At 39.4% G+C, this 16,128-nt stretch overlaps 1 protein-coding gene across 3 annotated transcripts in view; it reads left to right on the top strand.

The window, feature by feature from the left end:
• dmxl1 (Dmx like 1) overlaps nucleotides 1–16,128 on the top strand; it is a 60,610-nt gene that overhangs the window by 27,134 nt on the left and 17,348 nt on the right. For all 3 annotated transcript variants that reach the window (XM_080309335.1, XM_080309336.1, XM_026188744.2), the window contains exons 22-34: nucleotides 489–675; nucleotides 767–877; nucleotides 1,128–1,297; nucleotides 1,996–2,093; nucleotides 2,244–2,409; nucleotides 3,498–3,626; nucleotides 3,752–3,890; nucleotides 7,439–8,190; nucleotides 8,496–8,594; nucleotides 8,921–9,088; nucleotides 10,561–10,752; nucleotides 12,506–12,582; nucleotides 14,823–14,944. In XM_080309335.1, the coding sequence (XP_080165461.1) occupies nucleotides 489–675; nucleotides 767–877; nucleotides 1,128–1,297; nucleotides 1,996–2,093; nucleotides 2,244–2,409; nucleotides 3,498–3,626; nucleotides 3,752–3,890; nucleotides 7,439–8,190; nucleotides 8,496–8,594; nucleotides 8,921–9,088; nucleotides 10,561–10,752; nucleotides 12,506–12,582; nucleotides 14,823–14,944 (2,410 nt within the window). The remainder of the gene's footprint in view (nucleotides 1–488; nucleotides 676–766; nucleotides 878–1,127; nucleotides 1,298–1,995; nucleotides 2,094–2,243; nucleotides 2,410–3,497; nucleotides 3,627–3,751; nucleotides 3,891–7,438; nucleotides 8,191–8,495; nucleotides 8,595–8,920; nucleotides 9,089–10,560; nucleotides 10,753–12,505; nucleotides 12,583–14,822; nucleotides 14,945–16,128) is intronic.

Here is a 16,128-nt window from a genome sequence, read left to right as displayed (position 1 = left end):
GCATCTTTGGTGCACACATCCTTGGACCAGGGACACTGCAGTGAGAATAAGACTCTTTCTGAAAGGTCCATCAGCTCATTCCTGCCTGCTGTGTCACATCTGGCTAAAGCTCCTTTTTACGGCAGGAAATGTCCCAGTGCTCCTAACAGGCCGTCTGTTCTTGGTAGCCAAGACATGCATCTCAAGGTTTATTTTAAATTTACTCCTGCCTGAAAAAGCAGGCCAGTCGAATCTTCATGATGGGCCTTATTAATGCATTAAAAATCTACATTATTAACTAATCTCTAGATTTTTGAAAAAAAGGTTACTGCATTTGAAAAAGCTTATATAGTCAGTTTACACATAGAATATCATGCTTATGTTGTGAAATTGAATCCAGTGATGCTGTATTCTGCTTTGTAATATTATTGACCGATTCTGTATTGTCTTTTGTAAATTGGAAATATCAAACAGTGAATTTAACAGGTTGGCACCTTTTCTGTCTCCAGGTTATAGACCTGTCCCAGTACAGTCCTACATACTTCGGTCCAGAACACGCCCAGGTTCTGTCCAGCCATCTCCTCCACTCCAGTTTGCCAGGATTAACTCGTATGGAGCAGATGTCTCTCATGGCACTGGCTGACACCATTGCTTCTACAAGCATAGACCTCAATGACAGCCAGGGCAAGAGCAAAGGTACTGCAAGGAAATGATAACATAAATACAGACTTTTCAGATGGGTAAAAATTTAGTAAATAAGCTCTGTTATCATTCTTTTTACCTCCAGGGGGAGAGACATTGGATGAGTGCGGTCTGAAGTTCTTGCTAGCTGTCAGACTTCACACTTTCCTCTCTACTTCGCTGCCTCCAGCCCACAGAGCACAACTACTGCGGCAAGGTACAGTGGTGTTGTTTCAAACTCTTTTATGTCAAATGTCCTTCAAAAATGATGCGAGGTCTTGATTTTGAGTCTTTTGTGAACTTCTGCTTTGCTGCTTGTAGTTTTATAGCCCTGTTATCACTGTAATTCCTGAATGGGCAGAAACAAAAGTTATTGACATTTTTGTTTTTTACTGCTTTCTGTCACAGTAATGTCATCGCCCCTTGTAAAAATAGAGATTTATAATTTCCTTTTCCTCTCTTTGCAGGCTTGTCAACATGTCACTATGCCTGGGGTTTCCACTCTGAAGCTGAGGAAGAACTCCTGAACATGCTACCTGCAATGCAAAAGGGAGAGCCAACCTGGCCTGAGCTGCGCTCAATGGGTGTTGGCTGGTGGCTTCGCAGCACTAACAAGTTACGCAGATGCATTGAAAAGGTGAGGCGAACAAGTTAGCTGTCGGATCCCAAATGCTAATCCCTGAGCCAGTGCCACTTTTGTAAATTGACTTATTTGAAGTAGAAATTTTCAGACTATAGTTGGTTATAAATCTGCGTATTAAAGAGTTTGCTTTTTTTTAAATATCTTACTAAAGATTTAATGATCAAATAGTTCATGATCTGGTAATTTATGGGATCTACATGGTAATACATATTAGAAACTAGTTTGAAGATCATAAACACAAAATGGGAAACTATTTTTTGGTAATATCTTAATGGCTATTCCCATGAAAAAAAGAACAACGTACAGTGAACGATGTAACATCGGTTTTCGATTGTATTTTGCGGAGTGAACATTAACCAATAAATTGATTCAATTAATTTTTTTTATCTAGATTGCCTTTTCTTTTTTTTTTTCTTCAAAAAAAAGCATCCGTATAATTTAAGCGTGCACACTTAACAGCTCTGAAGGATGTCAAATAGTATGTTAGGCCTGTTTGCTTCCTCATGGGTGTTCAGTTTATAAGTGAAATACTCGCAGGTATATGGGAGTACAGTTGTGCTGAGGCTGCTCTAAACTGCAGCATACTGAGTTACTCCCTAAAATGACCCATAAATTTGCAACTTGTTCTGTGGATAATGCTGTGTGGTGTGCGGTGGGAGAGACTGAATGTACTTTTCCTTCTATTTTGTCAGGTTGCCAAGGCTTCTTTTCAGAGAAATAATGATCCTCTGGATGCAGCTATATTTTACCTTGCACTGAAAAAGAAGGCAGTGGTTTGGGGACTGTACAGGTAAATGAAACTGGCGTGATTTTTGCATATGAAATACACATACAGTTATCACATTTGTTACTAGATTTAACCAAGGCTAGCTATGTTAGAACGCTGAAGACCAGTGAATTTAATATTTCTGCTTTCAATCCCTAATCTCATTCTCCCCAGGTCTCAGAAGAATGCTAAAATGACAGAGTTTTTCCACAACAACTTCAGCGAAGACCGGTGGAGAAAAGCAGCACTGAAAAATGCCTTTTCTCTGCTGGGAAAGCAGCGGTTCCAGCATTCTGCAGCCTTCTTCCTTCTAGCCGGCTCCCTTAAGGATGCTGTGGAGGCAAGTGGAAAACAGACATAAAACAGTGTTTCCAAGAACCATCTTTTTTCCCTTCAACACCTCCGACGCATCTCAGCTCGCTAAACCTCAGTTAGAAACCTTACTGCAGTATGAGTTAAGTCAAGTGCTCCTCCTTTTCATTTGCAAACTGCCTGTAACTTAGTAAGCGTTGGGGTTTTTTTTGTGTTTTTTTTTGTTTTTTTTTTCCTCAACAGTTCATAGTCAAGGGCAATGTTTAATGATCTATTCAAAAGCAGAGAAACCACATTGCTCAAAAACAGAGCACACCAGCAGTATTTCTGTGGTGTTCTTTGTATTATTAAAACACCTCAATACATTTCCACTGTGGTGTCTTTGTCAAAAGCTTTTAGCACAATTCTCTGAAGCATTTTTGATGTTGGCAATTGACTCTTGGGTGTTGCTGTCGCTACTTCTTTTTGGGTGAATTATCAGTTGCATGTTATCTCATTCATAAACCAGCATCTCTGACCCCCTTTTTAGACTCTACTTAATGCCTCTTACATTATATTTGGAGAGTGCTGGTTAGTTAATGTGAAAACATGTGTTTGTTGTGAATAGTGGTTTGAAAGCTTGGCGTCAATCAGTGCGAGCCACAGAAATGTCCAGAAAGCTGCTCCTGGTCATGTCGATTGTTTAACCTTTAATTTGTCAAGGTTATTTCTGTTTAGTGAGTCCCTGAAGCAGTGGGTCACATTATTTCATCTGCATGAGTAACTGAAAGCCCTTTAAGCATTTTATGGAAATAAGCACCACTCAGGCAAAGGGCTATCATTGACTTTGCTCAAGTCTGTCTGACTGGGAGGTAGTCTCATTGATATGCACCTCACACCTTCCCAGTTGGGAGCAACCACAACAACTTGAACTAGTCACTCAGTTTTTGCTGTGAGTACAGGCTTTTGTTGTTTGCATTTTTGGCCCTTTCCTTTCCATTTTGACAGGTAAACAACAGTTTCAGATGATCAACACATACCAAGTCATATGTATTATTTATCTGCTCTACCTCACTCAGTCTTGCCAGTAACAGAATCCACTGCTAAAAAATACCTGGCTTCTTTGTCGTCCTCTAGGTGTGTATAGAGAAAATGCAGGACCTCCAGCTAGCGTTGGTGATCTCAAGGTTGTATGAGTTTGAGTTTGAGACGGCATCCACCTACAAAAAGATCCTCCAGAGACATGTTTTAGGACAAGACAAACAGGTGTGCAGACACCAAAAGTTGTTTTTTCAGTTTTAAGTGTATAATTTGAGCAAAATACCAAATGTTTGAATCCATAACATGAAAAAACGCAAGATGAGCCGTTGTAATTAGTTCATGAATTTCAGATTCCGGCACACCAAGACCCATTTCTGCGGAGCATGGCTTACTGGGTCCTGGAGGACTACAGCAAAGCCTTGGATACTCTACTTGAACAAAAAGCTAACATTGCCAGATCTGGGTCTGCTGAGAACCGATATGACACTGGTAGGTCTGCTGTGCTCTTTATGTTCTTTAACTAGAAAAATTCCATAAAAAAAAATATTTGTAACAATAGATCTGTTACACTTGGTTTCACTGTCTGATTCACATTACTACAATCTTTTTCTTTTTTTAAGCTAATTAAGAAATCAAGAAAATAGGGCATAGTGAAAATTTTGGTTCATACACATACCATCATTTCTGACCACATTTGTTTTAATAGCTGTCTACAGTGAACTTTAGCTTTTCTAAATGGAGTTTCTCAGATAAATTTAAGTATAATATAGGAATCCAATCCAGTTTTCTGATTTTTATCTTACCACTCCTTTAAAATATAGAACAGTTGTTTCAAGGGCCATTTTATTTATGAATGGAAAAATGTAATTCAGCCAGAATCTGCCTGTCAAAAGATTCCTTTGTAAATTTCTGTTTGATATAGCCTTTGTTGTCAGAATATCAAAGGGCTGTCCAATATAGGTTGTCAGATAATAACACGAGGTAGACTGAAAGTGCTGCAGATTGTAATACACACTAAGGTTAAGTCCTCATTCACAACCTTGCAACTATTTTTGGTTCGTTAAGTGAGCTGAAATTGCACAAGGAACCTTCTGACCACAGAGCTCAATTTATTAAAAGAAATTATAACCAGCATGAATTATGAATGGATGAAGAAATGAACTTAAAGTGAACCTCACTTTGACTTAAGGGCCCAACCAGTCCCACATTAAAATGCTGTGACATGTGGTTGGTAAATGATGCTTCTCAGAGCATGCTTAGTATGGTTCTAGCAAAGGTAACACAGCTTATAAAAACTGCAAAACGGTTCTTTAACTCTGTAGACATTTCTGCTGCCAGGTACTCTGACATTTTTATACCTCAATGAAAATGAGTGAACATGATGCTTCACCTCTAATTTAACTGTCAGTTTTTGAGCTTCCATCTACATCAAATCAAAATTTATTTATATAGCACATATTAAAACAACAATGTTGACCATAGTGCTTCACAGTCAGTAAAAACACGAGACAATTAAAACAAACAATAAAACAGGACAACAAACAATAGGTAACAACACAACAAGCTAGAACAGCCAACTAGTTAGAATCAAAAGCCAAAGTAAAAAGTTTTAAGACGTGATTTAAAAGACTGGATAGACTCGGCAGTACGAATATGAACAGGGAGGTTATTCCAGAGTTTAGGTGCCACGGTTGCAAAGGCCTGGTCACCTCTCGACTTCAGTCGAGACCTAGGTTGTGCTAGGAGCATGTGATTGGACGATCTTAAGTGCTCTGCTGGGATTGTATAAGTCGAGTAGTTCAGAAAGATAGCTGGGCGCTAAATTATTCAGAATTTTAAAAGTGAACAAAAGAATTTTAAAATCTATGCGATATTTAAAAGGGAGCCAATGTAATTTGGCTAAAATTGGAGTTATGCGTTCATAGATTCTCGTACCTGTTAAAAGACACACAGCTGCATTTTGAATTAACTGAAGCTGGTAAAGAGAAGAGTGTTGGAGGCCCAAGTAAAGGGAGTTTCAGTAGTCCAATCTGGATATGATAAATGCGTGGGCAAGCTTTTCAAGGTCCTTTAAAGGAAGGAACGGCTTTGCTTTAGATATCTGACGCAATTGGGAAAAGCTGTTTTTTTTTTACCACAGTGGAGACCTGTTTCTCAAGTTTAAAAGAGCCATCCAGAAACACTCCAAGGTTTCTTACAGTGAGCGAGAGATGGCTAGCGAGAGGGCCTAGGGAATCAGCTAACTGGTCTAGCAGAGTGCGACTACCAAAGACTATGATTTCGGTCTTATTCTCGTTCAATGTAAGAAAATTATGCGATACCCATATTTTAACTTCATGCAAACAGTTGAACAGAGGTTGCAAAGAAGCAGACACATCGGATTTCAAAGGTGAATAAATCTGGATATCATCAGCATAACAGTGAAAGGAGATGTTGTATTTTCTAAAAATTAATCCCAACGGCAACATGCACAAAGAGAAAAGAGCAGGACCGAGCACGGACCCTTGAGGCACACCACAATAAATAGGGGCAGAAGCCGAGGAGTGTTGCCCCATAGCAACAGAGAACGACCTCTCTGAGAGGTAGGATTTAAACCAAGATAAAACCGTACCTTTGAGACCAACAACATGTTCCAATCTTGATAGAAGAATGTTGTGGTTAACAGTGTCAAAAGCAGCAGTCAAGTCTAGTAAAACTAAAACCACGGAATAGCCAGAGTCAACGGTTAAAAGAAGATCATTAAAAACTCTAAGTAAGGCTGTCTCTGTGCTGTGGCGAGGTTTAAAACCAGACTGAAACTTTTCATTAATACCATTTGCATCTAAAAAGGTCTGAAGTTGTTTTAGAACTACCTTTTCCAATATTTTGGAAATAAAACGGAGTTTGGAGATCGGCCTGTAGTTAGTGAGACCATTAGGGTCAAGATTTTTCTTTTTCATAATAGGTTGCACAACAGCATGCTTAAAGACAGACGGTACACAACCTGATGACAATGATGCATTCAGCAGAGATAAGATACAAGGACCAATAACATGTAAAGCTTCCTTAAAGAAACGAGAAGGAAGAATATCATGCGGGGAACCAGAGATTTTGAGATGATCAATTATATCTTTTAAAGCAGAATAAGACACTGGCTCAAACTGTTGAAAGACAGTCAAGCATTCAGAGGCTGGAACTGGGTCTAAAACTGATGATGAATGAGATGGATGAGAAGCCCTTAGAGCTGAGATTTTTTCAGAGAAATACTTTAAGAATGTATCACAAAGAGCAGGGGAGGCATCCCTATAAGTGGTAGTGCGAGGGTTTATCACAGAGTTAAAAGTATTAAAAAAGGCTCGGGGGTTGTGGCTATTAGTCATAATAATGCTAGACAAAAAGGCAGGTTTGGCAGCTTCAACAGATTTTTGATACTTAGATAAACAATTATGGAGGATGTCCAGAGAGACATGGAGTTTGTCTTTCCTCCATTTTCTTTCAGCACAACGACATTCACGCCTAAGGGCGCGAGTAGTATCATTTAGCCAGGGTTGTGAGGATTTGGCACGTTTAATCCTCAGAGGTGCCACAGAGTTAAGAATGTCAGCGCATGTAGTATAAAAGAGGTTAGCAAGCTCATCCGCTGATAAAACCCCATTACAGTTAGCATCAGAGAGGGGAGAGTCAAGGAAAGCATCCGTGACGTGAGCGATTGACTGGGAGTTAATAGTGCGCGTTTGCCACACAGGACCATCACTGTTCAAATTCACATCGCTACAGTATTAAATAAAACTGGGAAGTGATCAGAAATCCTTGCCGTGAACACTGGTGCCATCTTGTATTTGCATTCGAGTGACAAGATAAGGTAGTTTTGTCAGTCATTAGTTCTCTCATAAGTGCATACCTGAAGTTGTCTGAAGCTTTGACAGTGATTCAGTTAGGTCAGGTATAGTTGTATTTTGTTTTCCTCTAATATCACAGCTTGTCTTTGCAGGTATTGTTGCTAGGACTCGCCAAAGAAATAGATGAAACCGTTTTGTCTAACTTTCTGTCTGTGGCAGGTACCTCTTCTGTGTCGGCTTGTAACCCTGAGGTTTTCAACTTTTACACTTACCTGCGTACTCACCCACTCCTCCTTCGCCGGCATTTTGGCTCATCAAACAAGGCAAAAGTTGGTCTGACTGCTGAGGTTCGCAGCGCTGACTCCATCAGCCTGGATGAGAGAAGACTGTTTTTCACAGCTGCATATGCACATTTGCATGCAGGGTGCCCTATGCTTGCACTCGAAGTCCTCTCCAAGATGCCCAAAGTCCGCAAGCATTCTAGACCCCAGGATGATACAGGCAACACTGCTGAGCTCAGTGTTGGGAGTAGGAACGGACAAGCATCGGACCCGGATTGGTGTCAGTCAGCTCTGAATGGCTATGAGTCAGATGGCAACAGCTTATCAAACAGCCGGTCGGATTCAGTGTTAAGTTTCGATTGGAGCCAGCCGTCAGTGGTAGTTCCAGATGAGCCCCTAGAGCTGAAATGGGATAGCGACAAAGATGATGAAGAAAATGATGAGGATGAAGAAGAAACTAAAAATGGCAAGAGTGGCAGTGGTAGTGTGTTCCACGAACCAGTATCTCTGGTTGAGGAGAGCGAGGACAGCAATGATTACATTGAACCGTCTGATGATATCCTGGTGACTCAACTGAAATTTGCAGCGTGCTTGAAGATTATGACCAATGAGCTCCGGACACTGTCAACAGGGTACGAACTGGATGGAGGAAAGCTACGTTACCAGCTCTGCCTGTGGTTAGAAAGAGAGGTACTGACATACACATATTTAAACAGCTTTGCAAACTTTGAGGTCAAATTTCATTTTTCTTTTTTTTTTTAATGTATTTATTCATTCATTTGTGTTATATAACAAGTCTTTCTGCAGACTTGAAGCCACGCAATAAAACTTTTGTATTTTACATAATGCCCACACATCTCCTTCTTGCCTTTATGATTATTGAGCATCTTGTCTGTGTGCATATAAATGTTACATTTCATGGATGAGGAGCGCCTTGTTGATTAATTGATTTTTAAGATCGGATTCTGTTTTGTTTTTGTTTCTTTTCCCCTCAGGTGGGGGCTCTCCAGCATTGCTGCAGCTATAAGCGTTGCCTGCCAGAACTGTCAGTCCAGGGTGATGTCCCTGTTTCTGGGTTAGTGGAGGAGGAGCAGGTGGGTGTTGATAGCTGGCTGCTTGCTATATTAAAATTAAAACAGCAACGATATCTAATGACGTACTTTGAAGAAATATTATCTCTGTTTGTCAGACATGCATACCCAATTATATATACTTACCCTTGCACATTGCACCTACTGTGTGTTTACAAATTACTTTAGAAAACCCACTACTTTTTTTTTCTCTATTGTTGATAGACCACGTTAATATATACCATTTCAAAGCATGCTGCTTTTTGTTTGTGCCCTACCCAGGTGGGTGGATTTACAGAAAGGCTGAATGACTGTCTATAAAACTAATGAAGTCTGAATGTTTTTGCCAGCCTGGGAGCCCCCGTGGTGACAGCCACAGGAGCAGGAGACACTGGCTGCAGAGTAACCAGCCCTTACTGAGGATGTTTCTGAGTTACTGCAGCTTGCACGGCTCACACGGAGGAGGTCTGGCCTCTGTACGCATGGAGCTCATACTGCTGCTTCAAGAATCTCACCAGGTAATTAAAATGGCAACTTTTCTTTCAGTTGGAGCTGTTTTGTCAGTGAATGAATGAACAATAGTAATATTGTTTTTTTTGGGGGGGGGGATTTGATATGAAATGTTTAGTTGATTACAACATAATTATAATTCAGGTGATTCAGAGGAAGATTTTCTCATGCTTTTCTCTTTGATTTTGCGTTTATCAGCGTGTTTAGAATTAAACATGAAACTGTTTTTTGCTCATTGATTACTAGTGTTGGTCTTCATGGATTTAAAAGTGACAAAAGTGATAGCTTTAAAGTTTTCTAACACTGCCATGTTTCTTAGTTTGTAGTTTTGGTTTGGTTTTTCAAAGGGGCTTCTTGCAGTAATTTATAGTCTTATTAATTGAGTCTTAAGCAACAAGTCAAGAATAATTAATTATGACTGTGCTCTCTTTATGGCCACTCTGTTGTCTTACAATACTTGAATACTGCGTCATATTTAAAGCAGGTCTTTTTCACTACAGACAGTGAAGTATTCTGGGCAGTATAATCCGCCCAGAGTTTCCACTTAATTTAACTGAAGCATATTCTCTTTGAAGGGAATGATACTGGGCAGATGAGTCAAAGAGTACGCATGATAGACGGAACATGAAGCCATCTGAATAGCTTGTGTTAGCACACACCACCACGCGCATGCACACACCTCGTTGTTGTGCCCAGGCAACTGTCTGCACACTGCCAGCAATAGGCCGACAGGCTGTACTGATTCCTGGAGCTCCTAAGGGAGGGTCGTGCCTCAGGCTGGCGATTAGAGAGTAAAATTTTAGGAGGTAAACAATTCAATGAGCCAACATGGGAACAGTGCTATTAAATGTTAGCACAAGTGATGATTTGAGATAAAATTGGATTATTTTGTACAAGCTCTGCTCCCATGGTTGTCAAATTTAAACTTTGGTGTCAAGGAAATTTTTGCATTTTTGCTTTTGCCTTGACTTCAGTCAGGGTGCAGAGCTTCTGTTAAGATGGTGACAGCTGAATGTGATTCATCAAGAGTGACGAACATAAGTCTGTGGTATTCTTACACACAGAGTCATATTCAGGAATTTGGTAGATACATAAAGAACCAGACATCCCTCCAGTGCCAAAGCTTTCTTTTTTTGCTCATTAACTGTCATTCACACAAAATGTATGTAGAAATCATGTATGACATTTACACGAATTGGCTCATCTTGTCATTATAGCTACAGAAAAGGCTGTGCTGTCAAAGGTTCAAAGCAGCTCCCCTCTGTTCCTTGTTCTTTTAGTGAGGTGTCTTTCTTTCTTCATCCTAAAGAAAGAAATAAGAAAGTAGAATCCATCTACATTTTCTTAGTTTGCTAAGTTTACTGTTGTGTAACCTTAGTTTGTGTCCTTGTGTATAGGTGTGGGGGTTTGTATTTACTATGATAGACATCTACAGATGTACCATAATGATTTGACACTCATCTATGACATTTGTACCCAGGATGACTTCATCCAATCTGTGGTGACGGTGACTTCACAGCCCACCTCCATCCCTCTTTTGATGGCTTGTACAACCAATGTAAAGACAGTGGTGGCCAATCCACTTGTCTATTTGACCAACCTGACTCACGACATCCTGCAAACCATCAGTGCACTCGATTCTCCTCCACATCCAGATGTTGTTACCAACGAGGTGAGACAATTAATTTCCTCCTTATCCAGATAATTAAGAGTTGATTTTGTTGTGTTATGTCTGTAGGTTTATATACTGCATACTGTTGTGGACATATGCTTTTTATTTGGATTATGTGTGTGCCAAACCGTTGAAAGATGGAGAGATGTTGCATTCAAATAATATTAAAAACTGTAGTGAGCAGTTTGTGTTTTTGCACCAACATATGTGCACAGTAGAGGTTTGCAACAGTTTTAACTGTGTAGTTTTCTTGGCATCCATGAAGTTTATTAGTAGGGCTGCACCGAATCCTGTGAAAACCTCTATACGACACTCTTCTCGCTCACATTGCTTCTGTTTCTTTGGGGTTTATGGTCATTTGTTGATACATAGCTCTCTTAAGGTCCCTCCACAGCATTTCAGGCAGCCTGGTCAGTCTAGACTAGACTGGGCCAAAGCAACACCTTGATTCTTTTCTTTTTCTGCTGTGTTAGGGGTCACTGTTCTGACATGGTCCAGTATGGATTGAAGCTTAAGCTGTCCGACAGATGCACTCTAGAAAAATATGGTATTTAAAAGAGGTCATGGTAGACTAAATGACTGAGATCCTGTAGCTGCAAAATAAGCTATTCTCACCTCCTATCCACTGTCATACGTATCACCTGGTATGAGGTGCTTGCTTTTTTTTTTTTTTTTTGGGGGGGGGGGGGGGGTTTACCAAACATGTTTCCATGCGTTATGCTAGACATCTCCACTTTTGGTCTCATCTGTCTAATGGACATTGTTACAGAAGTCTTGTGGTTTGTTTAGATGTAATTTTGCAAACCTGAGCCATGCTGCCATGTTCTTTTTAGAGCGAAAAGGCTTTGTGCTGGCAACCCTTCTAAACAAGCCATAGTTGTTCAGTCCTTTTCTAATTGCACTGACATGAACTTTAACATTTAACATGCTAACTGAGGCCTGTAGGGTCTGAGGTGTAGCTCTTGGGATTTCTTTGTTTTACAATTTCTCTGAGCATTGCACAGTCTGATATTGGGGTGAATTTGCTGGTACATCCTCTCCTGGGAAGAATGTGGCATTGTGTTAACACACACCTGAATGCGCCAGACCAGCAAACACTTCTGCTTTTATAGAGGTGCTCACACTTGCTAATGATCAAGTGTTGCACCTGTCTGCTATTTGCCCTCTCAGTTCCTCTAAATGTACATAGTTTTTCAGAGAACCGCAGTCTTGTGAAATCTTGTATATTGATCTTTTATATACAGTATATGAGACTGAGCTGTAAATAAACCTATAAATGTCAGGAGACTTTGCAATACGTAACATAAGAATAACCTGGGGTAGTAAGGCAAATGTTAGGCAGTTTTAATCAGAATTGATGTTAATAGATGGTGTGTGTGTGTGTGTGTGTGTGTGTGTGTGTGTGTGTGTGTGTGTCCATGAGTGCTGATTGCTGCCTTATCATTAAACTTGTTTCTAGAGAGATTTTGGTTCATTTTGCAATATTTTGAGTCAGAATATATTTGCTATGCTGCATATAGGAGGCTGTTTGCACATGAAGCATTTGTGTTTGGGAAATGAAAAGGAATGTGTTTTTGTATTCAACAGATGAATGTGTCAGTCACTTGTCTTTTAGCTGTTATTTGCTCTTGATCAGATTTCTGGGAACTATGCGTTGATTGAAAACCAAACTTTAAGTGTAGCTTAATTATTGAACTCTCATGCTAATTAATGTTTTATTTTGTTGTTGTTTTTTCATTGCTTCTTATTTCAGATCTATGTGATGCACACACTGGCAGCCTCCTTGTCTGCCTGTATATATCAGTGTTTGTGTGATGGACACACATACAGGTAAGTGTTGCAAGAACTTTATTTCCTCATATATTTATTTGCTCTTGAGCATTTGCTAAATACACCCACTTTACTATACTTTTTAGACTTTTAATCCCTAACCTGTCATGTTACAGATACTATCCATCAAGGTATCATGAGTACATGAGTAGCTTTATACTAAACTGAAATCCACCAGGGCAATTTGGAAAAACTCTTACATAACCTGACCCAAAAGGGTTGGAGCTCATTGTGGGTATCCACTGGGCTGCATCTCTGAGCAAAAGTCTTGAATTCTTTATGTATTAAAGCAAAGCTAATTACACATTTCTGTTCATTTTCCATCACATTCACATTGAATATTAAGACAAATTATTAATCTGTCATAACTACTGTTATTATATGTCCCTGGTGGTTCAATTAAAGCCAAAATGCTGCCAATAATAATGCACATTTGTGTCCTCTGGTTCACCCTGTATATGTGTTAGTGTTTTTAGGCTTATTGGAGCAGAATAATAAGAAATAATGGGGACAGGACCTGACTGCTGGTAACCAAGCATACTTTATAATGGGAGCGTAATGCAGTCATACAGCCAAACACTATACATGTAATAGCAATGTAGAAACTGCTGTTCAAGATCATCTAAGCATATTCTTTGTTTCAGATTTGCACTTTTTTTTTTGGGAGGGGTGAAATAAAGATGTGTTGGACGTTTACCACACAGAAGTATGACAGTTACTTGTCTGTTTTGATCATGTTGAGAATGAATTATAAAAGCTGCAGGGCTGCTGTTTGTCATTCTTATTGTAAATACTTAATTAGATTCTTGGTTTTGACAGATGGGAGGAACATTGTTTATTTAAGACTCTTATCTACCATAACTCCCAATCACTCTGACAACAACCCAGAAGGATTTAAGCTTAGAATGGATGAGTGTGTTTTTATTTATAACATTTTTTTTAATGACCCATTTGGCTTACAGCCCTGTTGCTATGTGAGTTCCTTTTTTTCTTTTTTTCTTTTTAAAATAATGTAGCAAATTTTATTAACTAGTGCTTCACCAGACTGGGACCTGAGTCACAGTGCCGTGACTGCAGAGAGACTTGCTCGTGTGTCATGTATCAGAAAAGATGAAGATTCATTTTTAAACTGAGAGCAAACTTTCATTATTCTTTCAGAGCAAGCTGTCCGACCTCACTATTTCAAAGTTAACACGACTCTAAGTGATGTGATTAAATGAGCACATGGTTTGGCATCTTTCTCACTAAATACTTTAAACGTGTACACACACACACACACACACACACACACACACAGCCATCTATCCCATGCTGTTCTGAGTTAAATAGTGTAACTAAATTTGCAAGGCAATTTCTAATTTAACACTATCTTTGTTATGGTAATTATAATATAAAAATCTCCCGTTGTGCCGCTGCAGAGGTTTGATGAAGCGCTTTTTCCTCTTGAGCATCTGAGCAAGTGTGTGAATTTTTCAAAACGTATTTTGAGGATGTAGGTTGCGGGGGTTGAGTGTTGCAAGGTTGACAGGGTTTTAATTCTTTTCCTTCCTACCAGTGATTTTGTTATCTTCAGTCTAATTTGGTTAGGAAATCAGCCAAGAGGTGTATCAAAATGAAGCCTAAACATACGTGAGGTTACAATACCTGCACAGTTGCAGCATGTGTGGCTTTATGAATAAAGTTTGTTGTGAAAAGATGTCTTCAGAGTTGTGACTTGCCGCTCCTTCTGAATGACGTTCCCTTTGACTTTTGAATTCTGTTTGAAGTGGAGGCAATTGGGTTTTTTTGTAGGAGCTTAAAGGGGGACTTATTGGATGTTAGAAACTTAATAGACTCCCTGGTGACTTGAGCATTCCATATTCTCTATAAAGATTTCCTCTCTAACCGTCCAAGGATTTTTGTATGTTCGAAAGCCACTTGATGTGAGAACTCGGGCACTGATGTTTTCTTTATTACGTAGCGTTTCTTCTCTATCACCAAACAGCATATATAGGCAGCTAACCTGAGATGCAGCCCATTAGTATTTCATATCCTGACAGAACAGAGCTCAAAAGTGGTGTCTCTTAGAAACAACATCCTAGAATTGGGAACAGAGTAAAACATTTTAGCATTATATATTTACACCACCTACCCCTTCCTTTCCTCACTTTTCTGTACAGCTTTTCATGTTTAATATAAATGTTTGGCTTCGCAACCTCATACTTTGCGGGGTCGATTTCTTGTTTCTGTTTCTCCCACAGCCACGTGAACCATTTCACTGGGACTGTGTACCAGAGTGTTTTGCTGTCTCAGAAGCAGCCTCTCAAAGCTATAAGCATGGATGAGTCTGTTCAGCCCAACACTTCTCCTGCACAGTGGCCAGGTAAATCAATCAAAACAAACTTTTCACACCGAAGCATATTTTAGTTGTTTTCAGTAAACAAGAACAGTAAACAAGTCTTTACCAGCTCACCCTTCCTGTTTGTGACACGCTGCAATAAATCTTGTTATCGGTATGCTGTTTTATTTCTGCGTCCCACCAACATGTCATATGTTACACACATGGTTATGTTTTAATGCTTTTGTCTGAATAATTCACTTTAGCTACCTTCGCCACAGGTATAAAGTACAGATTAGTTGATCTGATTAGATTTTCAAGTACTTTCCTGCATTAATTTGCTTTTAAATGAGGAAAGACTGAGATTTTTTTAATTAATTAATTAATTTCGATAATGAAACTGCTTTTAAGCTACAAATCTGTGCAAATTAATTAGCTAATGGACTAAGAACACCGACTGTGAGCCTGAAAACTCAAGAACGAAGCATTGCATAAATGTCTTAATATCACGGGTCTTCCATACATAGGGGATTTGATGGGATTGTGGTGTTTCCTACTGCACAAGTTTCTAAATTAGTAAGATAAAAACTTTTTCTAAACTTCTCTATGAACTCTTAATTATGAACACTATTAATAATGTGACCATGCATGGCACACAACATAAATATTGCCTTATATGAATATCACGAGAAGACATAAGACACAAGGCAATATTTAAGTTGTGGGCTATGCTATGATACGCTGTATTTATTTCCTTATGTCACGGGCAGACATAGAGTCAATGTTCCTTTTGTTAAAATGGCTCGATTTACTGAAGTGCACTGAATTGTTATGCACTGTAATATTTAAACCGATCAAAGAGTAAGGATTTTGGGTTAAACTACTAGGATCATTTTTTGACGTCTTTTTCTTAAGCTGTATTGCAGATAAGGTAAATGCACTCTCTCACACACACACACACACACACACACACACACACACTACATCTGCAGGAGCTGTTCAGCCATCAAAACCCATGCCATGAAGCTCCCAGTTTTTGTTCTGATGTTAATGGAGGAGGAGATTTGGAACCAGCAGAGCGTTGGCAGCTTTCACACATAATACACCTCAGCACTCAGCAGCCTCGCTCTGTAGCTTTACATGGTCTGCACTGGCAGAGTTGCTGTGGTTCCTAAACGCTTCCACTTTGCAGTCAGACAACTTTCTGTTGATTGTGAAATATTTAGGAC

The sequence above is a fragment of the Astatotilapia calliptera genome, chromosome 12, assembly GCF_964374335.1.
Source record: "Astatotilapia calliptera chromosome 12, fAstCal68.1, whole genome shotgun sequence".
In the NCBI taxonomy this organism is placed as follows: domain Eukaryota; kingdom Metazoa; phylum Chordata; class Actinopteri; order Cichliformes; family Cichlidae; genus Astatotilapia; species Astatotilapia calliptera.
The sequence above is the reverse complement of the archived record's forward strand: the minus strand, read 5'-3'. Positions and strand labels throughout refer to the sequence as shown.